This window comes from Eriocheir sinensis, chromosome 50, assembly GCF_024679095.1.
Source record: "Eriocheir sinensis breed Jianghai 21 chromosome 50, ASM2467909v1, whole genome shotgun sequence".
NCBI classification, from domain to species: Eukaryota; Metazoa; Arthropoda; class Malacostraca; order Decapoda; family Varunidae; genus Eriocheir; species Eriocheir sinensis.
The window spans coordinates 7,494,627-7,520,926 of NC_066558.1; the positions used below are offsets into that span (position 1 = coordinate 7,494,627).

At 44.4% G+C, this 26,300-nt stretch overlaps 1 protein-coding gene and 3 long non-coding RNA genes across 5 annotated transcripts; 2 read left to right on the plus strand and 2 right to left on the minus strand.

The window, feature by feature from the left end:
* Positions 1-2,123, plus strand: LOC126982366 (uncharacterized). Of its 2 annotated transcripts, none has more exons than XR_007735147.1 (2): positions 1-129; positions 260-2,123. It is a non-coding gene; the product is annotated as an uncharacterized LOC126982366 (long non-coding RNA). The 2 variants fall into 2 exon arrangements; XR_007735146.1 differs by having other exon boundaries at positions 68-194.
* Positions 2,124-3,818: 1,695 nt separating this feature from the next.
* On the minus strand, positions 3,819-25,908 carry LOC126982365 (tetratricopeptide repeat protein 5-like). The gene is made up of 12 exons (XM_050834382.1): positions 25,789-25,908; positions 22,225-22,372; positions 21,340-21,473; positions 20,684-20,816; positions 19,809-20,020; positions 16,957-17,049; positions 12,835-12,984; positions 12,632-12,685; positions 11,207-11,392; positions 10,671-10,787; positions 10,171-10,371; positions 3,819-9,007 (listed from the first exon to the last, which is right to left on the minus strand). The coding sequence occupies exons 3-12, from the start codon at positions 21,361-21,363 to the stop codon at positions 8,888-8,890; spliced, it is 1,290 nt and encodes a 429-aa protein (XP_050690339.1). The 5' UTR covers positions 21,364-21,473; positions 22,225-22,372; positions 25,789-25,908; the 3' UTR covers positions 3,819-8,887.
* Positions 9,359-10,117, minus strand: LOC126982367 (uncharacterized). The gene is made up of 2 exons (XR_007735148.1): positions 10,051-10,117; positions 9,359-9,457 (listed from the first exon to the last, which is right to left on the minus strand). It is a non-coding gene; the product is annotated as an uncharacterized LOC126982367 (long non-coding RNA).
* Positions 14,055-17,924, plus strand: LOC126982370 (uncharacterized). Its single transcript, XR_007735150.1, has 2 exons — positions 14,055-14,274; positions 17,496-17,924. It is a non-coding gene; the product is annotated as an uncharacterized LOC126982370 (long non-coding RNA).
* Positions 25,909-26,300: the final 392 nt, after the last annotated feature.

Below are 26,300 nucleotides of genomic sequence, written 5' to 3' on the forward strand. Positions count from 1 at the left end.
TCCCATATTTTATCTTGCAGCTGTATTAGAAGTCACTCAAGTTCTGCTGTCTAGTGTTGTGAAGGTCCCATATTTCATCTTGCAGCTGTATTAGAAGTCACTCAAGTTCTGCTGTCTAGTGTTGTGAAGGTCCCATATTTCATCTTGCAGCTGTATTAGAAGTCACTCAAGTTCTGGTGTCTAGTGTTGTGAAGGTCCCGTATTTTATCTTTCAGGTGTATTAGAAGTCACTCAAGTTCTGGTGTCTAGTGTTATGAAGGTCCCATATTTTATCTTGCAGCTGAATTAGAAGTCCCAGATATTCCTTTGTTCTATCATTCCGGTGTGGGCGATGGCCTGGATGGTGGGTTGCTGCAGTGCATGTCAGAGCAGCGGGGACATGACCAAGAACATCCATTTTTTTTCAAGGGCGGGCAGAGTCAACAGGTATACATGAAGGCAGCAACACATACAGTTTCCCAAGAATAATAATGTGAAGTTTTGAAGAGTATTGATGAGTGTGAACGGGTATGCAATAGATTTTAAGGGAAGGGTAACTGCTTCTCCTTGCCTTGCCTTCAATGATTCACCCTTTTTTTCATCACTTTTTTTATGCCATCAATGATTCACCCTTTTTTTCATCACCTTGTTTTTGCCTTCACCCTTTTTTCATCACTTTTTTTCTGCCTTCAAATCTTCTTCACCCTTTTTTTCCTGCCTTCAATTCTTCTTCACCCTTTTTTTCATCACTTTTTTTCCTGCCTTCAAATCTTCTTCACCCTTTTTTTCCTGCCTTCAAATCTTCTTCACCCTTTTTTTCCTGCCTTCAAATCTTCTTCACCCTTTTTTCATCATTTTTTTCCTGCCTTCAATTCTTCTTCACCCTTTTTTTCATCACTTTCTGCCATCCATAACAATTCACCCTTTTTCATCATTTTTTTCCTGCCTTCAAATCTTCTTCACCCTTTTTTCATCATTTTTTTTCTGCCTTCAATTCTTCTTCACCCTTTTTTCATCATTTTTTTTCTGCCTTCAATTCTTCTTCACCCTTTTTCATCATTTTTTTCCTGCCTTCAAATCTTCTTCACCCTTTTTTTCATCACCTTTTTTCTGCCTTTGATTCCTTCCTTCATTCCTTTCATCACTTCTTTCTGGGTTCAATTCCTTCCTTCATTCCTCTCATCACTTCTTTCTGGGTTCAATTCCTTCCTTCATTCCTTTCATCAATTCTTTCTGGGTTCAATTCCTTCCTTCATTTTCCGCACCTTCCTTACACCGTCAAAAATATCACACACTCCACCACAAATGGCTACACTAAGATACCTGACTGACTGACCCTCGCATGTGCTCCCGCCTTCCCAAACAAAACACAAACACAGGGAGAGTCCTTCGTGTGGCTGGATAGGAATGAAGCTTTTGTGTGTGTATGTGTTGGTCCCTTGAGCTAAAAACAAACCGAAAATTAACATAAAAATAGGAAGTTCTCTGTATATGCTGTGAAACCAGAGCCATAATATAGGAGACTTTGGCACCATGTTGTTACCAGAGGGGCTGCATGAAATTTAAACTAATGCTGGTATGGTGTGTTTGTTTACTGTGTGTGTGTGTGTGTCAAGGTACTTTTCCGAGAGTCTGATGTTACCTAGAGCAGACAAAAAACAGGAAATTTGAACTGATGCTGGTACACTGTGTTTATTTTGTGTGTGTGTGTGTGTGTGTGTGTGTGTCAAGGTACTTTTCCGAGAGTCTGATGTTACCTAGACCAGACAAAAAGCACACTATTTTATGAGCCTCAATTTGTATTCTGCATATGTGGCTTTTTTTGGACAGGCCTCTTGCAGACTCCTTATGCTCTTATGTAGGTGGTCAAGTCTGTGCCTCCGTGTGATAATAAAATAGTGAAATAAAACATATAAGAATAAAAAACCAATAAAAAGTAAGTCGTATTCCAGAGCTAGACATCCGTTCAGTGCCGTTCATCACATAAAGAAACCCCCAAAAGTCGACAGCTATTAAACGTTCCTATTCTGTGCCACCATGTAATAAAAAATAAAGAGTAAAATAAAAAAAAATAATAAAAAGTCCATTCACTACCGTTAATCGCGTAAACAACCCCCCCAAAAAGTCGACACCTATTAAACGTTCCTATTCTCCATGTAATAAAAAATAAAGAGTAAAATAAAAAATAATAATAAAAAGTCCGTTCAGTACCGTTAATCGCGTAAACAAGCCACCAAAAAAAAAAAAAAAAAAAAAGTTGACGCCTATGAGATCAAGCGTGAAGCCCTTCCTCTAATATTAGTTTCCGCCTAAAGTTACAATCACATTATTAGGGCCCTTAAGATTACCACCGCCATATAAAAATCTTGAGTATTAACACGCCAGATTTTCTAAACGTCATATCAGTATCTATTAACCCTATGTCGCCTGCCGTGACCATTCAATTACGCTCAAAATAGGCGAGTAGTGGGTGGAAATCATGAAGCGCAGAACAAATACAACTAAAACAAGAATAATGAAAGAAGGAAGGAAGGAAGGAAGGAATGATAGAATGAAGGAAGAGAAGAAGGAGGGTTTGGAATATTTGACAAGTGTGACGCAACGCTCTTGTTTAACCCCTTGGCTGTGGATTTCCTACAAGAAGACATCACCAAGCAACAGGAATGGAACAAAAGGTGGCTGCAACAATTCAATTTCAAATGTAAAGTCCTGCACCTTGAGAGGGGATATCCAGCACACCAATACCACATGGGAAACACTCCACTATCCACCACAGAGGCAGAGAAAGACCTGGGAGTGCATGTTACCAGGCTACCAGTGAAGGGATATCCAGCATACCAGTACCACATGGGAAACACTCCACTATCCACCACAGAGGCAGAGAAAGACCTGGGAGTGTATGTTACCAGGCTACCAGTGAAGGGATATCCAGCATACCAGTACCACATGGGAAACACTCCACTATCCACCACAGAGGCAGAGAAAGACCTGGGAGTGTATGTTACCAGGCTACCAGTGAAGGGATATCCAGCATACCAGTACCACATGGGAAACACTCCACTATCCACCACAGAGGCAGAGAAAGACCTGGGAGTGCATGTTACCAGGCTACCAGTGAAGGGATATCCAGCACACCAACACCACATGGGAAACACTCCACTATCCACCACAGAGGCAGAGAAAGACCTGGGAGTGCATGTTACCAGGCTACCAGTGAAGGGATACCCAGCACACCAATACAACATGGGAAACACTCCACTATCCACCACAGAGGCAGAGAAAGACCTGGGAGTGCATGTTACCAGGCTGCCAGTGAAGGGATATCCAGCACACCAATACCACATGGGAAACACTCCACTATCCACCACAGAGGCAGAGAAAGACCTGGGAGTGTATGTTACCAGGCTACCAGTGAAGGGATATCCAGCATACCAATACCACATGGGAAACACTCCACTATCCACCACAGAGGCAGAGAAAGACCTGGGAGTGTATGTTACCAGGCTACCAGTGAAGGGATATCCAGCACACCAATACCACATGGGAAACACTCCACTATCCACCACAGAGGCAGAGAAAGACCTATGAATGTATGTTACCAGGCTACCAGTGAAGGGATATCCAGCATACCAATACCACATGGGAAACACTCCACTATCCACCACAGAGGCAGAGAAAGACCTGGGAGTGTATGTTACCAGGCTACCAGTGAAGGCAAAATTCATTCCATTCACAGAGGATGGATTAATGGTACGTATCTGGCATTTGTACGCTCTTGTTTACCAGTAGTTAGGTGATTGTAGAAAATAATCCAGGTGTTATAGGGTTAAGTTATGTGGGTAGTTTGGCTTTTTTATTCCATTTTTGAGGATGGTGTTTAACCCGGTAGCAGCAAGGATCATGTTTCTTAATGTTCCCTCCAAGCGAGAAAAATGAGAAAAAATCACCCCTCGCACAAACCATTTCATAATGCATATCAAAGCATTTGTGATCAGATTATGTAACATCTATTTTGGGGGGTTTATATCATGGCACAAATTTGGCCTGTCGCTACTACACGGTAAAGCCACAAATTTGGCCCTTCGCTGCTACTGGGTTAAGAAGTGTTGGATTTTCACATGGAGTTGAGCCGACACATCACAAGTCTCGGTCGTAAAGAGTAATATAGAAAATCAACACAACCAACTAAGCAGTGGACCTATACCTATGTTTATTAGGTATGTTGTTATTATTGTACGTATTTTTAAATTTCCGCCGCTTATAATGGACTTTCGGCATTAATGGACTAAGTTCCCCCCAATTAGTCCGTTATATCGAGGGTTTACTGTATATATAGACAGTCCAAAATTCAGCCAGTCAGTTTTGTATGGCAGAAATATAACAACACTTCCAGACTGCGGTAGAATCTATATATTGACGATAGTTAAAACACCTCGAGGGTTTACTGTATATATAAACAGTCCAAAATTCAGCCAGTCAGTTTTGTATGGCAGAAATATAACAACATTTCCAGACTGCGGTAGAATCTATATATTGACGATAGTTAAAACACCTCGAGGGTTTACTGTATATATAAACGGTCCAAAATTCAGCCAGTCAGTTTTGTATGGCAGAAATATAACAACACTTTCAGACTGTGGCAGAATCTATATATTGACGATAGTTAAAACACCTCGAGGGTTTACTGTATATATAGACAGTCCAAAATTCAGTTAGTCAGTTTTGTATGGCAGAAATATAACACTTTCAGACTGCAGTAGAATCTATATACAGACGATAGTTAAAACATCTATTATGCGGCGTAACCATACTTATGCTACGCTCTCAGGGTTGGCAGTGACTGTGGACCGATTCATTTAAAGGGGGAGGTGCACTTCAAATACTGCTGCTGTCTAAGGTTAACCGTGCCTTGAGAAACGGGTGAAAAAGACACATCACCCACATTATTGCCGACACATTACAATCTTGGATATATACAAAAATCAACGAAACCGACTCCACCCAAAGTCGACCTCTCTTTTGGCTACTCTTTACTTTTATCTTTTGTAGGAGCGGTGAGTAGCGGCCTTTTTTTTTTTTTTGTACTCTTTTTATTGCCCTTGAGCCGTGTCCTCTGATGTAAAAACAAAAACAAAACAAAAACAAGCAAAACAAAACAAAACAAAAAGACGTGCCTAGTAAAACAGGTCAAAAAAGGTCAAATCACCCACAGTATTCTTGCGCAGCCTAATATGACGCTTGGAAAATCAGGCGTTAGCGAAAGACTATCCTACGAGCCTAAAATTAGCGTTAAGTAGTTACTCGAACCTTAACCGGATACGTTTTTCCTTCCTCTTTTTGTGTGCGGGTTAAACTTAAGTCTTACAATTAGGGATGTTGAGAAAACCAGACAAAAAGAAAGCCTTGGTTTGGATATTCGACAGCCGTGAGTGGCGAAAATCAAACTACATTCTTCTGTACGGCTTACATGATTTAGCGTCACGGAATATCACACTGTATTCTTCTTTCCTTCACCACCCTTCCTTACACACACTCACACGCATAATAAAGCCTTGGTCTGAATATGCCGTGAGTGGCGAAAATCGAACCACATTCTTCTGTTCAGCTTACATGATTTAGCGTCACGGAATATCACACTGTATTCTTCTTTCCTTCACCACCCTTCCTTACACACACTCACATGCATAATAAAGCCTTGGTCTGAATATGCCGTGAGTGGCGAAAATCGAACCACATTCTTCTGTTCAGCTTACATGATTTAGCGTCACGGAATATCACACTGTATTCTTCTTTCCTTCACCTCCCTTCCTTACACACACTCACACGCATAATAAAACCTTGGTCTGAATATGCGACGGCCGTGAGTGGCAAAAATCGAACCACATTCTTCTGTACGGCTTACATGATTTAACGACACAATATCACACTGTATTCTTCCGTTTTCCTCCTCCTCTCACACATACACGCACATACAGGCATAAGGCATTAGGGTGGAGGAGGTGATTGAGGGCGAAGGCTTGGCGGAGGTGTTGAAAGTAAAAATTGTGGGTGCTGAAGGAAGAAGGAGGCAGTATGTAGTAGGGTATGTGCCCCGAAGAACAAGTGCATGGGAGCTGTGAGAATATGAACAAACGATACAAGACACAGTGAGTTGCCTGGATGGAATGTTGAGGGAGTGAGAGAATAATTATAATGGGTGATTTCAATTGCAAGGAGGTGGAATGGGAGGATTGGCAGACGCAGGGAACAGATGAGTCGTGGGGAGGAAGACTCCTGCAACTGGCAATGGAAGATGTGCTGACTCGGTGGATCAAGGAACAAACCAGATTCGGGAAAGAAGGTGAGGCATCAAGACTAGACCTGGCATTTAGTAAGGAGCCGGAAATAATAGAAAATCTTGAAGTAGATTGTCCAATAGCGAAGAGTGACCATGCGGTTGTGGAATTTGAAGTATCAGAAAAGAGTGATTGACCGAAAAGAGGATCACAAAATTGGGAGAAGCAACTACTGTAAGGCAGACTTCGTTAGCATGAGAACCTTTTTTGAAAATGCAAATTGGAGTGGGCTGTACAAAGCCAAGAGTACACGGGATAAGTGGGAGGAGTTTGTAAAGCTATACAAGGAAGCCAAAAATAGATATGTCCCCAAGGTAACCAAAAAGGATGTTGGTAAAAAGGATTGGTTTAACATGAGATGCGAGGCAGCTAGAAAGAGAAAAGAGGAAGCCTGGAAGGGATGGAGGAGACGAAGAAAAATCAATGCGTGGAACAATTTCAAACAAGCAAGGAATGAATATACAAAGATTAGAAGAGAAGAAAAAAGGAAATATGGAAAAGATATAATCAACAAGTGCAAAGACCAACCCAAACTATTCAATTGATATGTGAACGGCAAATCAAAGAACAGAGAAACAATCGATAAACTGAAAATGAATGAAACCACATATGAAGACCCAGCAGAGATGGCAGAAGTGATGAACAACAGCTTTCACAGAGTTTTCACAAAGGAAGACGAATTCGTACAACCACCGGGCCAGGAAAGAGGAAGGGTTATGCAGGAGATACAGGTAACGGTGCAGGAGGTCAAGGAAAGCTTGAACAAGCTGGATGTGAGAAAGGCGACAGGGCCGGATGAAGTATCAGGGTGATCTTGAAAGAATGTAGTGAGCAACTTGCAGAGAAACTGCACTCCATAATGAGCGCCTCCCTGAGTGAAGGAAGGGTACCACAAGATTGGAAGAGAGCAAACATAGTACTGATTTTTAAGGGAGGCAAGAGAGAGAACCCATTAAATTACAGACTGGTATGACTCACTAGTGTGGTTGCAAAGATATGTGAGAGACTGGTTAAAAACAGGTGGTCGGATTTCTCAGAAAGTGAAAATGTTATCTCAGATTGCAGTTTGGATTCAGGAGAGGGAGATCTTGTGTCACCAACTTGTGTTACTACTCAAGGGTGACAGATTTGAAACAGGAGAGAGAAGGCTGGGGGGATGGAGTGTACCTGGATTTGATGAAGGCATCTGACAAAGTACCGAACAGAAGACTAATTTGGAAAATTAAAAATAGGGGTGGAGTGGGTGATGGACTGATTAAGTGGCTGGAGGACTTCCTAACTAACAGGGAAATGAGGACGATAATCAGAGACAAGGTTTCCAACTGGTGCCCAGTAAGGAGTGGGGTCCCACAAGGTTTGTTGTTTATATAAATGATATGGTGGACGGAGTGACCAGCTATGTGAGTTTGTTTGCAGATGATGCAAAACTATTGAGACGAGTGAAAAATGTGAAGGACTGTGAGGCATTGCAAAGGAACCTGGATAGAATATGGGAGTGGAGTGGTACATGGCAGATGGAGTTCAACCTTGGGAAATGTAAAAAAAGATAGAGTTTGGTAGGAGTGGCAGAAGATGTGAATATGATTATAAGATGGGAAGTGAGATAATATGCAGAGGAGTGGAGGAAAAAGATTTGGGAGTGACTATCTCAGAGAACATGTCACCGGACAAACACGTCAACAGGATAACGGGACAAACTATGAATTTGCTGAAGAACATAAGGACGGCATTTGTGTATTTGGACAAGAGATGAAGAAAATAATAGTTACAATGATAAGGCCAAGGTTGGAGTATGCAGCAGTGGTCTGGTCTCCTGACGAAAAGAAGAACATAAGAAAGCTGGAAAGAGTGCAGAGAGTGGCAACTAAGATGGTACCAGAACTTCGAGATTGGACTTATGAGGAGAGACTCAATAGCATGGGGCTCACAACCCTGGAGAGAAGAGAAAGAGGAGACCTGAAAGCGGTGTACAGGGTGGCGAGCAGAGTGGAACATTTGGACAGAGAGGACCTGTGTGTGTGGAACGAGAGAGAAACGAGAGGACATGGAAAGAAGTTGAGGGCGACCACATGCAGGAGAGATGTGAAAAAGTTTACCTTCCCAAACAGAAGCATTGAGCTGTGGAATGGACTGAAGGAGGAGGTGGTTTGTGCAAGAAACATTCATGATTTTAAGGAAAAGTTGCATAAGAGAGGATATGGAGACGGGACCATGCGAATGTAGCTCTTTTCCCATATGTCACAACTAGGTAAATACACACACACATGACACACTAAGAAGCTGAAAAAGTGAACATGTCTGAACGATAAGACAAAAGAACAAGATGATGTAAATAAACCTCTTAAGTGATGGGACAATATGCCGCATCACGACCCCTTCTTTTCTCTCTCACTCGCTCTCGGCCACACCCCAACACCTGCCTCTAACACAACCTACCGCCAACACAACACAGCCCGCAACCCAGAGCTCTCAAGTCACCCTCCCCTTGTCATGGTATCAATCCTCCTTTTTCCTCGTCTTCTGTTCTTTCCTCTTCTGCTCATCTTTTCTGCTCCTCCCTGCTCCTGCTCTCCCTACTCTGGCTTCTGCTGTGAGACGATCTGTGACGTGGCAATCTGTGAGGCTGTGATGGGTCGTTTGTTGACCACCAGCATGAGCGGAACGGCCACACGCAGCGAACGGAAGGACAGCGTCTGGCGAGGAATTATCATCATTACTATTATTGAAATGTCCGAGAATCCAGGGTTGAGAATCATCAATAGACTACTAACTTATTGACTACACTTCAGAGGTGTGGTAAGGAGAATAAAAAAATGTGGGGACAGAAACAATACCTAAGTTAACAATGGCTGTCAACTTTTGCTTAACCCCTGACTGTGGATTTCCTACCAGAAGACATCACCAAGCTACAGGAGTGGAACAAAAAGTGGCTGCTACAATCCAATGAAGAAAAATGTAAAGTCCTGCACCTTGGGAGGGGATATCCAGCATACCAATACCACATGGGAAACACTCCACTATCCACCACAGAGGCAGAGAAAGACCTGGGAGTGTATGTTACCAGGCTACCAGTGAAGGGATATCCAGCATACCAATACCACATGGGAAACACTCCACTATCCACCACAGAGGCAGAGAAAGACCTGGGAGTGTATGTTACCAGGCTACAAGTGAAGGGATATCCAGCATACCAATACCACATGGGAAACACTCCACTATCCACCACAGAGGCAGAGAAAGACCTGGGAGTGTATGTTACCAGGCTACCAGTGAAGGGATAGCCAGCATACCAATACCACATGGGAAACACTCCACTATCCACCACAGAGGCAGAGAAAGACCTGGGAGTGTATGTTACCAGGCTACCAGTGAAGGGATATCCAGCATACCAATACCACATGGGAAACACTCCACTATCCACCACAGAGGCAGAGAAAGACCTGGGAGTGTATGTTACCAGGCTACCAGTGAAGGATATCCAGCATACCAATACCACATGGGAAACACTCCACTATCCACCACAGAGGCAGAGAAAGACCTGGGAGTGTATGTTACCAGGCTACCAGTGAAGGGATAGCCAGCATACCAATACCACATGGGAAACACTCCACTATCCACCACAGAGGCAGAGAAAGACCTGGGAGTGTATGTTACCAGGCTACCAGTGAAGGGATATCCAGCATACCAATACCACATGGGAAACACTCCACTATCCATCACAGAGGCAGAGAAAGACCTGGGAGTGTATGTTACCAGGCTACCAGTGAAGGCCAAATCCGTGCCAATCACAGCGGACAGGTTAATGGTTCCTTGGGTTAGCTTTTATAAGTCTCAAACAAGGTCATTTCACACTCACCTCATGGCCGGGAACGCTGATGCTGTGGCTCTTCAAAACAGGCGCAAGCACAGCCACCGAGTCCCCGATTTTGACCCCACACCAGCTGGCCCAGTTGTAGACAGTGACGGCAATGCACGATCCGTCCCGGTCCACCAGGCACATAGAAAACGGGATGCCACTCTCGGGGATGACTGTACAAACCACCTTCCCCAACACAACCTGAGGAATAAAGAGGAAGAAGAGAAGGAGGAGGAGAGAAGAAGAGAGACAAGGAGGGAGAGGAGAAAGAAGGAAAAGGATATAGAAGGGAGAAAGAGAAGGTGAAAGAAGAGGAAAGAATGGGAAGATGAGAGAAAGAGGAGAGAAAAAGAGGGTGAAAGAGGAGGAAAGAGAGAGAAAGAGGAGAAGGAAAAGAGAAGAAGAAAAGGTAAAATATCATTGTGTAAAAATGTAAGACTGACCGATATATTACACACACACACACACACACACACACACACACATGCACACACACACACCTTGTCCTGGTTGCTCCCCTCCGCCAGCAGTGCCAGGGGTGTGAGGTCCAGCTTGGCACTCCCTGTAAGGCTCGACCCGCCCTTCTCGTATGGGCCAAGTTGGTTAGGTTGAATGTCCTGTGGTGGAGAGGTAGAGTGAGTGGGTGATTGGTTGAATGGCTGAGTGAGTGAGTGAGTGAGTGTATGGTTGATTGGTTGAGCTGAGTGAGTGAGTGAGTGAGTGAGTGACTTTCTACTGCCCTTCTAACTTCTTCTCTCTCTCTCTCTCTCCATATCTCTCTCCCTCATCCTCCCTTTCCATTCCCTTCTCCTCATCCTTAACCCTCTCCCTCTCCCTCCTTCCTTTTCCTCTTCCTCTCTCCCTTGTATACCTCTCCTTGTTCTCCTTCTCTCTCTCTCCTTCCTCTCCCTCCATATCTCTCTCCCTCATCCTCCCTTTCCATTCCCTTCTCCTTAACCCTCTCCCTCTCCCTCCCTCTCTTCCCCACCTTATCTACCCTCCTCTGCTTCTTCCTCCTCCCCTCCCTCCAGCGTACCGCCATGAGAGCGTTGAGGCGCCGTTGGTTCAGCTGGCCCTTGTTCCGCACCATGACCGCCAGTTTCTGCAGGAAGCGGTGGCACTCGTCGAACTTGCTCTTGCACTCCTCCCAGGTCGGCTCCAGCTCGTAGGCCCGCAGGAGGCTCTTGAGGGCGCCCGTGTAGTCCTCCTCGTACCACTGGACCTGAAGGAGGGGGCAGGGGAGCTAGTTTGTCGATCTTATTTTATTAGGAACACATACACCACACCAAAGAAAATTTTTCACACAAAAACAAACACACACACACACACACACACACACACACACACACACACACACACACTTGTTCACTTTCCCTTTTAACACCTGTCCCTTTCACACACACACACACACACACCATATACCACGCCATATAGACGGGATAACTGGGGAAACATACAATCTTCTTAGAAACATAAAAGCAGCATTTACATATTTAGATGAAGAAATGGTGAAGAAACTAATAACATCGATGATACGTCCAAGACTGGAATATGCAGCATTAGTGTGGTCACCTAGATTGAAGAAAGAAATTAGAAAGTTGGAAAGAATACAAAGAGCAGCGACTAAATTACCAGAAACTCTGAGAGAACATACTTATGAAGAAAGACTGGAGAAATTGGGACTAACAACACTGGAGAGCAGAAGAGAGAGAGGGGACCTAATAGCATTGTACTGGATACAAGAGGGATTGGAGAAATTGGACAGGGAAGACCTAGTGGTATGTGACAGAAGTGTGACAAGAGGCAATGGTAAGAAACTGAAGAAGAGCGACTGTAGGAGAGACATCAAGAAATACAGTTTTCCATACAGAAGCGTAACAACACGGAATGGACTTGACGAGGAGACTGTGTGTGCAAAAACGATTCATGAATTTAAAGCCAAACCGGATAATGAGCGTTATGGAGATGGGACAGCACGAGCCTAGTACAGCTCTTTTCTTGTATTTCGCAACTAGGTAAATACACACACACACACACACACACACTTGTTCACTTTCCCTTTTAACACCTGTCCATACCTGTCCCTTTCACACACACACACACACACACACACGCACACAGCACCCCACCCTCCCACACGCTATTATGTATTGTATTCCTCCACTTTTGTACATGGTAAATTTTCAACCAAAATGCTGCTGAGCCATGCAGAAAATAGACCATTTATTGTATTATTTATATCATTATTTAAAGGGAAGAGAAGCTGGTTTGATTACTTTCTTATAATAGAAGCACAGGAGATAATTGATTTATAAATTTTTAACAGAAACATGAGACTGAGAAAAGAAAGAGAAAATATGGCCTAATACATTACAGGAGAATGAAGGAATACTGAAAATAAACAATGACAACAACAGGATGTGATATATCTATTACATACAAACATTCACTTCAGACTCACATGAAACTTGCTGAAGTGGAGCTCAGGCAGAACCACAGCGAGGGGGTCATTGGTCTGGAAGAGAGGAGCACGCACTTGTTCACATTCTCATTCTGCCTCTGGTGTGTCCTAAACAATAAGAAAATGAAACAAAAACAAACTTATCCACATCCCAATGCCTCTCAACCACCCCTGCCCCAGCCTCCCCCTTCCCCTCCACCCACCGCCTTGCTATATGCCGCCTTGCAGTGCTTCAGTGACTCCATCTTGGCCTCGACGGTGAAGAAGGCGGCGAGGTAGGCGTTTCCGAGCACCAGCCAGGAGTGTCCATCGCCCATGTCCTGCTGGAGGGCCTTACGTGCGTACTCCAGGCCCTGAGGAGGTGAGGGTGTGATTCTGTAGCCCCTTGAAGTGTTGCAATATGTTCTGTTTATGTGTGTTCCTTGTGTTACTCATAAAGGAACACAAGGATTTACCCAAAGTAGGAAAAAATACGTAGGCAGTTTGTAACATGCACACTAAGAAAATGGAAGTGTTTTAGATTTACCCATTGCAGAAAAAAATACTAGGCAGTTTGTAATGAGCAAACTAAGAAATTGTAAGTGTTTTTAGATTTACCCATTGCAGAAAAAAATACTTAGGCAGTTTGTAATGAGCAAACTAAGAAAATGTAAGTGTTTTTAGATTTACCCATTGCAGAAAAAAATACTTAGGCAGTTTGTAATGTGCAAATTAAAAAAATGGCAGTGTTTTAGATTTACCCAAAGTAGAAAAAAATACTTAGGCAGTTTGTAATGAGCAAACTAAGAAAATGGCAGTGTTTTAGATTTACCCAATGTATAAAAAAAATACTTAGACAGTTTGTAATGTGTAAACTAAGAAAATGGCAGTGTTTTTAAGTTTACCCAATGTATAAAAAAAATACTTAGGCAGTTTGTAATGTGTAAACTAAGAAAATGGCAGTGTTTTTAGATTTACCCGATGTAGAAAAAAAAATACTTAGGCAGTTTGTAATGTGCAAACTAAGAAAATGGAAGTTTTTTTTAGATTTCCCCAAAGTAGAAAAAACTTGTCATTGGCATTGGTCAGTGTGTTGGTTATTGTTATGCCAAGTTGTGTTGTGTAGTGTAGTGTTGCTGTGTTGCAGATTTCATGCCCAAAATATTTAACCCCTTGACTGCAGATTTCCTACCAGAAGACATCACCAAGCTACAGGAGTGGAACAAAAAGTGGCTGCTACAATGCAATGAAGAAAAATGTAAAGTCCTGCACCTTGGGAGAGGATATCCAGCATACCAATACCACATGGGAAACACTCCACTATCCACCACAGAGGCAGAGAAAGACCTGGGAGTGTATGTTACCAGGCTACCAGTGAAGGGATATCCAGCATACCAATACCACATGGGAAACACTCCACTATCCACCACAGAGGCAGAGAAAGACCTGGGAGAGTATGTTACCAGGCTACCAGTGAAGGGATATCCAGCATACCAATACCACATGGGAAACACTCCACTATCCACCACAGAGGCAGAGAAAGACCTGGGAGAGTATGTTACCAGGCTACCAGTGAAGGGATATCCAGCATACCAATACCACATGGGAAACACTCCACTATCCACCACAGAGGCAGAGAAAGACCTGGGAGTGTATGTTACCAGGTTACCAGTGAAGGGATATCCAGCATACCACAACCACATGGTAAACACTCCACTATCCACCACAGAGGCAGAGAAAGACCTGGGAGTGTATGTTACCAGGCTACCAGTGAAGGGATATCCAGCATACCAATACCACATGGGAAACACTCCACTATCCACCACAGAGGCAGAGAAAGACCTGGGAGTGTATGTTACCAGGCTACCAGTGAAGGGATATCCAGCACACCAATACCACATGGGAAACACTCCACTATCCACCACAGAGGTAGAGAAAGACCTGGGAGTGTATGTTACCAGGCTACCAGTGAAGGGCTATCCAGCACACCAATACCACATGGGAAACACTCCACTATCCACCATAGAGGCAGAGAAAGACCCGGGAGTGTATGTTACCAGGCTACCAGTGAAGGGATATCCAGCATACCAATACCACATGGGAAACACTCCACTACCCACCACAGAGGCAGAGAAAGACCTGGGAGTGTATGTTACCAGGCTACCAGTGAAGGGATATCCAGCATACCAATACCACATGGGAAACACTCCACTATCCACCACAGAGGCAGAGAAAGACCTGGGAGAGTATGTTACCAGGCTACCAGTGAAGGGATATCCAGCATACCAATACCACATGGGAAACACTCCACTATCCACCACAGAGGCAGAGAAAGACCTGGGAGAGTATGTTACCAGGCTACCAGTGATGGGATATCCAGCATACCAATACCACATGGGAAACACTCCACTATCCACCACAGAGGCAGAGAAAGACCTGGGAGTGTGTTAAAAGGTTACCAGTGAAGGGATATCCAGCATACCAATTCCACATGGGAAACACTCCACTATACACCAAAGAGGTTGAGAAAGACGTGTGTGTTTATGTTACCAGGCTACCAGTGAAGGGATATCCAGCATACCAATACCACATGGGAAACACTCCACTATCCACCACAGAGGCAGAGAAAGACCTGGGAGTGTATGTTACCAGGCTACCAGTGAAGGGATATCCAGCACACCAATACCACATGGGAAACACTCCACTATCCACCACAGAGGCAGAGAAAGACCTGGGAGTGTATGTTACCAGGCTACCAGTGAAGGGCTATCCAGCACACCAATACCACATGGGAAACACTCCACTATCCACCATAGAGGCAGAGAAAGACCCGGGAGTGTATGTTACCAGGCTACCAGTGAAGGGATATCCAGCACACCAATACCACATGGGAAACACTCCACTATCCACCACAGAGGCAGAGAAAGACCTGGGAGTGTATGTTACCAGGCTACCAGTGAAGGGATATCCAGCACACCAATACCACATGGGAAACACTCCACTATCCACCACAGAGGCAGAGAAAGACCTGGGAGTGTATGTTACCAGGCTACCAGTGAAGGGCTATCCAGCACACCAATACCACATGGGAAACACTCCACTATCCACCATAGAGGCAGAGAAAGACCCTGGAGTGTATGTTACCAGGCTACCAGTGAAGGGATATCCAGCACACCAATACCACATGGGAAACACTCCACTATCCACCACAGAGGCAGAGAAAGGCCTGGGAGTGTATGTTACCAGGCTACCAGTGAAGGGATATCCAGCACACCAATACCACATGGGAAACACTCCACTATCCACCACAGAGGCAGAGAAAGATCTGGGAGTGTATGTTACCAGGCTACCAGTGAAGGGATATCCAGCACACCAATACCACATGGGAAACACTCCACTATCCACCACAGAGGCAGAGAAAGACCTGGGAGTGTATGTTACCAGGCTACCAGTGAAGGGATATCCAGCATACCAATACTACATGGGAAACACTCCACTATCCACCACAGAGGCAGAGAAAGACCTGGGAGTGTATGTTACCAGGTTACCAGTGAAGGGATATCCAGCATACCAATACCACATGGGAAACACTCCACTATCCACCACAGAGGCAGAGAAAGACCTGGGAGTGTATGTTACCAGGCTACCAGTGAAAGCTAAATCCATGCCAATTGCAGCGGGCAGGTTAAGTTGCTGTATTACTGATTCTGGTCAACACTCACTGTACTATTAATCAAAAAGAGATACCTTGTTCTCAAATGCTTACTTCTGTCTTATATATAATCATCAAGTCTTACCTATTACAGTGTTCTCATTTCTGGTTAGGTTCTGATTTTGTGTTACAGAGGAGTATGGAGTTATGAGCTGGATAAATAAGGTTGGATAAAGGGGCTGTTACACTGGGCAAATTTTCTGTGGATCTTCAGTCAAACCACGATTTCTGCTGGCGTGGTTCTCGTATTTCCGTAGTTTTCTGATGTGTTCACGATCTTCCAAAGCTATGGTAGATTTCACCGAAGGACGACGGTATTACTCAACATCATCATCAGCAGCAATAACAAGAAACAAATGAGAACCACACCAGCGGAAATCGTGGTATGACTGAAGATCCACGGAAAATTTGCCCAGTGTAATAGCCCCTTAAAGAGAGTTCAATAAGTAAGGTTGATTTAAGAGTTGAACAGAAGGATTGAATAAATAAGACTGGATTAATAAAGTTGAATAAATACGGTGTATGTATAAGATTAAATAAGGTGTTTGATCTCATACTTCTGTCGTCCACACCACCATCTCCATCACCAAACAACACACATTCAGACACGAGAGAGCAAGGTTAGCGTTCATACCTTGCTCACGTTCTCCTCCCGTTCCTTGGGCGACTTCCACGGCAGACTCCGCATTAGCATCGACATGTTGCGGAAATACACCTTCTTCTCGGCCTGAAAGAAACAGAGAAACAAAGGTAGTATGATACATTTTTTTGGTCTTAATTCCTTGACTGTGGATTTCCTACCAGAAGACATCACCAAGCTACAGGAATGGAACAAAAAGTGGCTGCTACAATTCAATGAAGAAAAATGTAAAGTCCTGCACCTTGGGAGGGGATATCCAGCACACCAATACCACATGGGAAACACTCCACTATCCACCACAGAGGCAGAGAAAGACCTGGGAGTGTATGTTACTAGGCTACCAGTGAAGGGATATCCAGCACACCAATACCACATGGGAAACACTCCACTATCCACCACAGAGGCAGAGAAAGACCTGGGAGTGTATGTTACCAGGCTACCAGTGAAGGGATATCCAGCATACCAATACACATGGGAAACACTCCACTATCCACCACAGAGGCAGAATAAGACATGGGAGTGTATGTTACTAGGCTACCAGTGAAGGGATATCCAGCACACCAATACCACATGGGAAACACTCCACTATCCACCACAGAGGCAGAGAAAGACCTGGGAGTGTATGTTACCAGGCTACCAGTGAAGGGATATCCAGCATACCAATACCACATGGGAAACACTCCACTATCCACCACAGAGGCAGAGAAAGACCTGGGAGTGTATGTTACTAGGCTACCAGTGAAGGGATATCCAGCACACCAATACCACATGGGAAACACTCCACTATCCACCACAGAGGCAGAGAAAGACCTGTGAGTGTATGTTACCAGGCTACCAGTGAAGGGATATCCAGCACACCAATACCACATGGGAAACACTCCACTATCCACCACAGAGGCAGAGAAAGACCTGGGAGTGTATGTTACCAGGCTACCAGTGAAGGGATATCCAGCATACCAATACACATGGGAAACACTCCACTATCCACCACAGAGGCAGAGAAAGACCTGGGAGTGTATGTTACAAGGCTACCAGTGAAGGGATATCCAGCATACCAATACCACATGGGAAACACTCCACTATCCACCACAGAGGCAGAGAAAGACCTGGGAGTGTATGTTACCAGGCTACCAGTGAAGGGATATCCAGCACACCAATACCACATGGGAAACACTCCACTATCCACCACAGAGGCAGAGAAAGACCTGGGAGTGTATGTTACCAGGCTACCAGAGAAGGGATATCCAGCATACCAATACACATGGGAAACACTCCACTATCCACCACAGAGGCAGAATAAGACATGGGAGTATATGTTACCAGGCTACCAGTGAAGTCCATATCCATGACAATTATAGCAGACAGGTTAAAGAAGTGTAAAACAATACAGGAAACACTTATCCTCTCCCTAACCTATCCAAGCTGCCCCCTCTCCCCTTTTCAATCCCCCAGCACCCTTCCTTCTTTGTCCTTTCTTCTACCCATCCGTGTCATGAATTCCCCAGCAAGAATAGCTGAGAGCGGAAAATTCCGTGGAGGTCCCCGACATTTTATCTAGAAGGCAGAAAATAATTCCTTGCTCCCAGACCCAGACCCAGACCTTTCGTGGGTGAGGCTTATCAAATACTTATCAGCGTTATTGCTGCCAGTGCTGAAATATTTGTGGATGCATGACCCACTATTACTTAGTGCATGGTGTTAGGTTATTAATAAATAATAACCCATAGCTGTAAGGGCATTAGATTAAGTGTTATCCAGAGCAAGAGATGTCAGTTGTGGCACATGCTGGCATCTTGACCACCAGGCAAGTGAGGGCACGAACGTCTGGGCAGCTCTTCCTGGGTGTGACCTCGCTTGCGTCAGACGTGCTTCTCTCTACCTCCCGCTCCACGTTTTCATCATGGTGGTCTTCCTACCCCTGCAACTATCCACAAGTCACCTCGACTGTGTACTTCTGGCAAGGAAAGCCCTGGGAGGTTACGAGAGGCGTGTTTGCTGTGTGGAGCACCTTGGGAGGTTACGAGAGGCTGCAGGAGGGCTTCATTGTGGGCGTGAGGACCACGTGGCATCCGCGGGGGGCTTCCGGTGCGCCATCTACTGGTGATAGTATTGCCCTAGCCTAAGGTATTTTAAGCCAGTTAGCCAGGTAGCTGTGTGCCGGGATTGATTAATTATTCCTCATTTCCAGCAGAGTTTTCCTTGTTGTGTTAAATAAACTTAAGAGTAGGATACAGCTGGTCTTTGCTTCTCCTATGAGAGTGTGACCGGTCAAGATAGGGACAAGAAGGGGCTGCGAGTCTGTTATTTCAAATTCCAGATATTTATTTTATACATCTTTTTTTTTATTGGTGAGAATCTTTGAGATCTTCGGAAGTCCAGACCTTTTCAAGAACCCCACAATCCTTAACCTTTCTTTTTCCCTTCCCATCATTCCTTCCCCTTTCCCCTAAACTATCCCAGCTGTCCCCTTTTCCTTATCCCAGTCCCCCTTTCCCCTTCTTTTCTCTTACACCTTTTCCATTTCCTTCACCCATTCTTTACCCCTCTTTTCCCCTACACAATCCTTTTCCCATTTTTCAAGAGGAGGGTATCAGGACACCTCTCCTCCCAAAATTGACCTCACTTTTGGCCACCTCTTTTGATTCTTTTTTAGGAGCAGCGAGTAGCAGGCTTTTATTATTATTATTATTATTGTTTCCTTTTTTTGTGCCCTTGAGCTGTCTCCTTTGTTGTAAAAAAAATAAAAAAATAATAATAAAAAAAGCCCCCTTATTCTCTACCTATCCCAGCTACCCCCTATCCCCTTCTTTTCCCTTGCACCCTTCCCCTTCTCCTCCCCTACTCACCAGCCTCAGAGCCTTCTCAAAGCAGGTCAAGGCACTGCTAAAGTCCCCCTTCTTGTACTGGCACTCCCCAAGCTCATTCCACGCGTCCGGGAGGTTGAAACGCGTGGCCCTCCCCAGCGCCTCCTCCGCCGCGGCACTGTGCTCGGATGATGCGTTGAGTGCCCGCCCCTGCAGTAGGTACATCTCCCCGCGCCCCTCTGCTGGCACCTGGTCTGGGGGTGGGGGAAGGAGGGGGGGAAGGGGGTTAGTGATTAGGGTTTGATGGAGTATATGAACGCTGTAAATTAACTGCAGAAGTCATTTTTTTCTACTTTTGGGAAAACTGTAAAAAACTTGTCATATTCTTAGTTTTCATGTTACAAACTGACTAACTGTTTTTTCTACTTTTGGGAAATATAAATAAAAGTGTCATTTCCTTCGTTTTCATATAATAAACTGACTATTTTTTTCTACTTTTGGGAAATCTAAAAAAAGTGTCATTTCCTTAGTTTTCATATTACAAACTGACCAACTATTTTTTTCTACTTTTGGGAAATCTAAAAAAAGTGTCATTTCCTTAGTTTTCATGTTACAAACTGTTTTTTTTACTTCTGGGAAATCTAAAAAGTGTCAATTCCTTCGTTTTCATATAATAAACTGACTAACTATTTTTTTCTACTTTTGGGGGAAATCTAAAAAAATGTCGTTTTCTTAGTTTTTATTTTATAGGGAGAAAATTAAAGTGAATTTCAGAACACTCACACCATAGAACGACAAAGGAAACTCTACTTAAAGGTGCACAGATTTCTTACCCTTAACACTCTACTAACATCATTATTTCAAGCCTTTCATCAACACCAGCAAAAATGACAACAAAAACAACACGGACAACCTACCCCTCACGCTCTCGATCAGCTTCACCGTCTCATCAATCTCCTTCTGGACACGCTCGGCCTTCTGCGCAGCCTCGGAAATGTCGTGCATCTTGAAGTACTCATCGCGGAACTTGTACAAACTCTCCACCCTCTCCTGCAAGCAAGGGAAGGGAAGGGAGAGTATGAACACCCTGTAAAGTCACCCTAAACACCAACACACACTTCCAAACAGACAAATTCACCCTGCCACACCTTCTTCCCTTGTACAGACTCCGCACCCTTTCCTGCAATCAAGGGAAGGGAAGGGAGAGTATGAACACCCTGTAAAGTCACCCTAACACCAACACACACTTCCAAACAGACAAATTCACCCTGCCACACCTTCTTCCCTTGTACAGACTCCGCACCCTTTCCTGCAATCAAGGGAAGGGTAGAGCATAGAAGGCCTGTAAATTCACCCTAACGACATACACCCTACCGATACACTCCCAAACACACTACACCCTAATTATTCCCTTATACAAATTCTACATCTCCTGCAGCCAAGGGAAGGGAGGGGAGAGTATGAACACCCAGGAAACTCACCCTAATGCCAACACACACTAACACACCCTCCCAGACAGGCATATTCACCCTCCTTTGCACACTTGCCAACACACCCTTTCACCCCTACTCACCCTTATCTGGTCGAGGGCTGCCATGGTGGGTTGCTGTCTCTCCCACCCTTCCTGCTAACCCACCACCTTTCTTCCTCCTCTTGCAGCCTCCTCCCCCCTCCACCTCCTCCTCCTCCTCCTGACGGCACGCTCACCTATAAAAAGAAGAGACCTTTTTTTTAGATTTCCCCCAAAAGTAGAAAAAAATACTTAGGCAGTTTATTAATTGAAAACTAAGGAAATGACACTTTTTTTTAGATTTCCCAAAAGTAGAAAAAAATAGTTACTAGTCAGTTTGTAATATGAAAACTAAGAATATGACAAGTTTTTTACAGTTTCCCCTAAAGTTTTAGTAGTGTCAGAGTGATGATGGAAATACTAATAGTTCTAGCAGTAGTAAAAAGGTCCATCACACTTTTTAACACACTCAGTCACTCCTGGTTCCCTTGTCACACTAACACACTCATTCATCCCCGGTCACCCTGCCACACTTCTTTAACCCGGTAGCAGCGGGGATCATGTTTCTTAATGGTCCCTCTAAGCGAGAAAAATGAGAAAAAATCACCCCTCACACAAACCATTTCATAATATATATCAAAGCATTTGTGATCAGATTATGTAGCATCTATTTTGGGGGGTTTATATTATGGCACAAATTTGGCCCGTCGCTGCTACATGGTAAAGCCACAAATTTGGCCTGTTGCTGCTGCCGGGTTAACACACTCAATAACACCCCCTTACCGATCATCTCTACCTTTACCAGTTGCCTCTGCACACTGACACACACCACACACACACACACACACACACACACACACACACACACATCCCTCCCTTTCCTGCAGCACGCCAAGCCTTAAGCCCAACCAGCATGACCTCAACCCACTCCAAGCTTCTTACACTTACCAAGGGAGTGACGCAGTACTGATGGCACCACGCTTCCAGTTCCTCGATGGCTAACTCACAGCTCTGGTTGGCCCTCTCCTCAGCAGTGCTTCAGCTTCACCTTCTCTTGCATGTGACTGCAGAAATTAACCCCCTGTCTGCGGATTTCCTACAAAAAGACATCACCAAGCTACAGGAATGGAACAAAAAGTGGCTGCTACAATTCAATGAAGAAAAATGTAAAGTCCTGCACCTTGGGAGGGGAAATCCAGCATACCAATACCACATGGGAAACACTCCACTATCCACCACAGAGGCAGATAAAGACCTGGGAGTGTATGTTACCAGGCTACCAGTGAAGGGATATCCAGCACACCAATACCACATGGGAAACACTCCACTATCCACCACAGAGGCAGATAAAGACCTGGGAGTGTATGTTACCAGGCTACCAGTGAAGGGATATCCAGCACACCAATACCACATGGGAAACACTCCACTATCCACCACAGAGGCAGATAAAGACCTGAGAGTGTATGTTACCAGGCTACCAGTGAAGGGATATCCAGCATACCAATACCACATGGGAAACACTCCACTATCAGAGAAAGACCTGGGAGTGTATGTTACAGGTAGCTCTCGATTTACGTGAGTTTGGTTTACGCGCTTTTGAAATAACGCGGGGTCCAAAATCCAAATAAATGTTTAATTTACACGTTTTTTCACTTATACGCGATATTTTATGGAGTGGCCACCAGATGTCTCACGCAACTGGACTCACATGGTTGGCCACACAGCTGAGCTCAGTTCTTCTCGCACGCCACTTGAACAACAATACAGTACCCATGCTGCCACGCTGCTCAACAATAGGGGTGGGCAGCTACCGGTACTAATGGTACCAGCTATACGGTACGGTACCGGTATCAGACTGCTCGGTACCGGTACCAATACCAGACTGCTCGGTACCGGTACCAATACTAGCCAGTCGCTCATGGTGTCCCTCATTTCTTCCTCACAAGAGTGAGGCTGAGACTGAGTGGATATCTTGGCGATATGGATATTCTCTCTCTCTCTCTCTCTCTCTCTCTCTCTCTCTCTCTCTCTCCACTGAATGAATTGAATATTTATTTTTCGATAGCAACCTACCTCTTGTTTGATTTATGTTGTTTTTGATTTACGCGACCTCTTCAAGGACACAATACTCGCGTAAATCAAGAGTTACCTGTACCAGTGAAGGCCAAATCCGTGTCAATCGCAGCAGACAGGTTAATGGTTAGCTTGACACTCTCTTCCTGCGGCGATGAAATTAACCAACTTCTCCTGCCTTACCTAACAGGTTCTGGGTGCTTTTTGGCTTTTTGGTAATTGTGTAGTTTAGCTCTGCCACCTCAAAATACCCTATACTTTCATATTATGGTTAAAGGGTTAAACTAAATGCCCTTTAACCCAGTAGCAGCGACGGGCCAAATTTGGGCCATGATATAAACCCCCCAAAATAGATGATGCATAAACTGATCACAAATGCGTTGATATATATTATGAAATGGTTTGTGTGAGTGATGATTTTTTTCTCATTTTTCTCGCTCAGAGGGACCATTAAGAAACATGATCCCCGCAGCTATCAGGTTAAGCATAATATGAAGGTGCACAATAAATGAAAAAAAGAGAAACTGACTGCTGAGTAAACACTGGGGAGGTGGTGGCTGAGTGGTTAGCATGCCAGCCACACATTCACTGTGTTGTGAAAGATGCGGGTTCGAGTCCGCCGCTACCACCTGGGATTTTTCAGTCACCGTCGAGTTGCCTAAGACTACCCACATGCTGTCCTGAAGACCACCCATCAACCCGGACTCTAGAAGAAGCTGTCCAAGTGAAATCAAGAATGAACTCCGGGGGGCAGCATGAGCCAAGAATAATGGCACCACTATAAACAATTGTCTGTGCCATGATGGGCTCGGGACAACCATCAGGCCCCTAAAGAATATCCTACCGGCACTATAGGCCATATGTAAAAAGAAAAAAAGAAAAAAACTGGCCTACACTTCTTCTTTTGACCTCCTTTTTCCCCTTCTTCAACATTAGCCACATCATTCAAACTCACATGTAACTTTATTTATTTATTTATTTTTTTTTTTGGCCTCCTCCCGAAATGACATCCTCGATTGACTACCTTAGACTGATTCACATCGGGAAGACTGATAAAATTCACTGAATGGCAACAAATAAATGGAAAAAAAGACAAACTGACTGACAAGCGCCCAAAATTATATAAGGTAAACCCAAAAGGAGTGACTGTGTGGGCGGAGGCAGGGCATGTGTGTGTCTATGGCCCCACACACCCCAGTACAGCCTCCTTTTTGCCCTTCTTCAGCATTAGACATGTCATTCAAGCTCGCACGTAACTTTATTATTATTTTTTATTTTTTGCCTCCTCCTGAAATGACATCCTCGAATGACTACCTTAGACTGATTCACTTGGGGAAAACTCTGATAAAATTGACTGAATGGCAACAAATAAATGGGAAAAAGATGAACTGACTGACAAGTGGCCAAAATTATATATACATTAAACCCAAAGGCAGTGAGTGGGCGGAGGCAGGGCGTGTTTGTGAGTCTATGGCCCCACACACCCCAGTACAGCCTCCTTTAACCCTTCTTCAACATTAGCCACATCATTCAAGCTCGCATGTATATAACTTTATTATTAGTTCTTATTTTTAGCCTCCTCCCAAAATGACATCCTCAAGTGACTACCTTAGACTGATTCACTTGGGGAAGACTCTGATAAAATTGACTGAATGGCAACAAATAAATGGGAAAAAGATGAACTGACTGACAAGCGCCCAAAATTATATACAGTAAACCCAAAGGCAGTGTGTGGGTGGAGGCAGGGTGTGCGTGTCTATGGCCCCACACACCCCAGTACAGCCTCCTTTTTGCCCTTCTTCAGCATTAGACATGTCATTCAAGCTCGCATGTAACTTTATTTTACTTTATTTATTTCTTTTTTTTGCCTCCTTCCAAAATGACATCCTCGAATTACTACCTTAGACTGATTCACTTGGGGAAAACTCTGATAAAATTGACTGAATGGCAACAAATAAATGGGAAAAAGATGAACTGACTGACAAGTGGCCAAAATTATATACAGTAAACCCAAAGGCAGTGTGTGGGTGGAGGCAGGGCGTGTGTGTCTATGGCCCCACACACCAGTACAGCCTCCTTTATGACGTTCTTCAACATTAGCCGCATCATTCAAACTCGCATGTAACTTTATTATTGTTTTTTATTTTTTGCCTCCTCCCGAAATGACATCTTCAAGTGACTACCTTAGACTGATTCACTTGGGGAAACCTGATAAAATTGAATGGTAAATAAATTAACAAAAAAAAGACAGTGACAAATAAACACTGCTCTACACTACGCCCAAAATTATATAGAGTAAAGTAAGTAAACCCGAGACTGTGTGGGCGGAGGCAGGGCGTGTACACCAGTCTACGGCCTCATATCCGCTAGTTTACCATTATTTTCCCTCACTCACTCGATATTTGCGTCCACAGGGACACTCTCCGAGGCCTGACTCACCTAAACATGTGGACGTGCCCCGCCAAGGCTCCGCAATGCTTTGTATCCACGCCGTGTTTACATGCAGCAGCAGCAGCGTCAGCAGCAGCACCAGCAGCACCCAAGATACGCCTTTACAACGGGGGTACTTTGCACAACACTTGATTTGTTTTCTTTTCTTGATTGATTTATTGATGGCCTATTGTTGGAAAAGTACACAGCGAAGAAAGGAGGAACATGCTACTTTTTCATGTATCGCTTCGTAGGTTCACGCTCTTGGGGGGCTCCCGTGGTCCCGTGGTAGTCTGCGCCTTGCGCTCCGGAGGGGTGCTTGAGCGTATGGGTTCGAGACTTGCCCGGTGCCATGGGAGTGGAAAGGTGGGCTCTTTCCGACACCCTCAGCCCCGTTGTTGGGCCTCCTCCTTGAAAGAATTGGGCATCTCTCTTCCAGCCGTCTGGGGGGTTGCGCGGCATGCACCGCCTTCCTCCCTTGGGGTATATCCCCAGCGAAATACCCCCAAAAAGAAAATAAT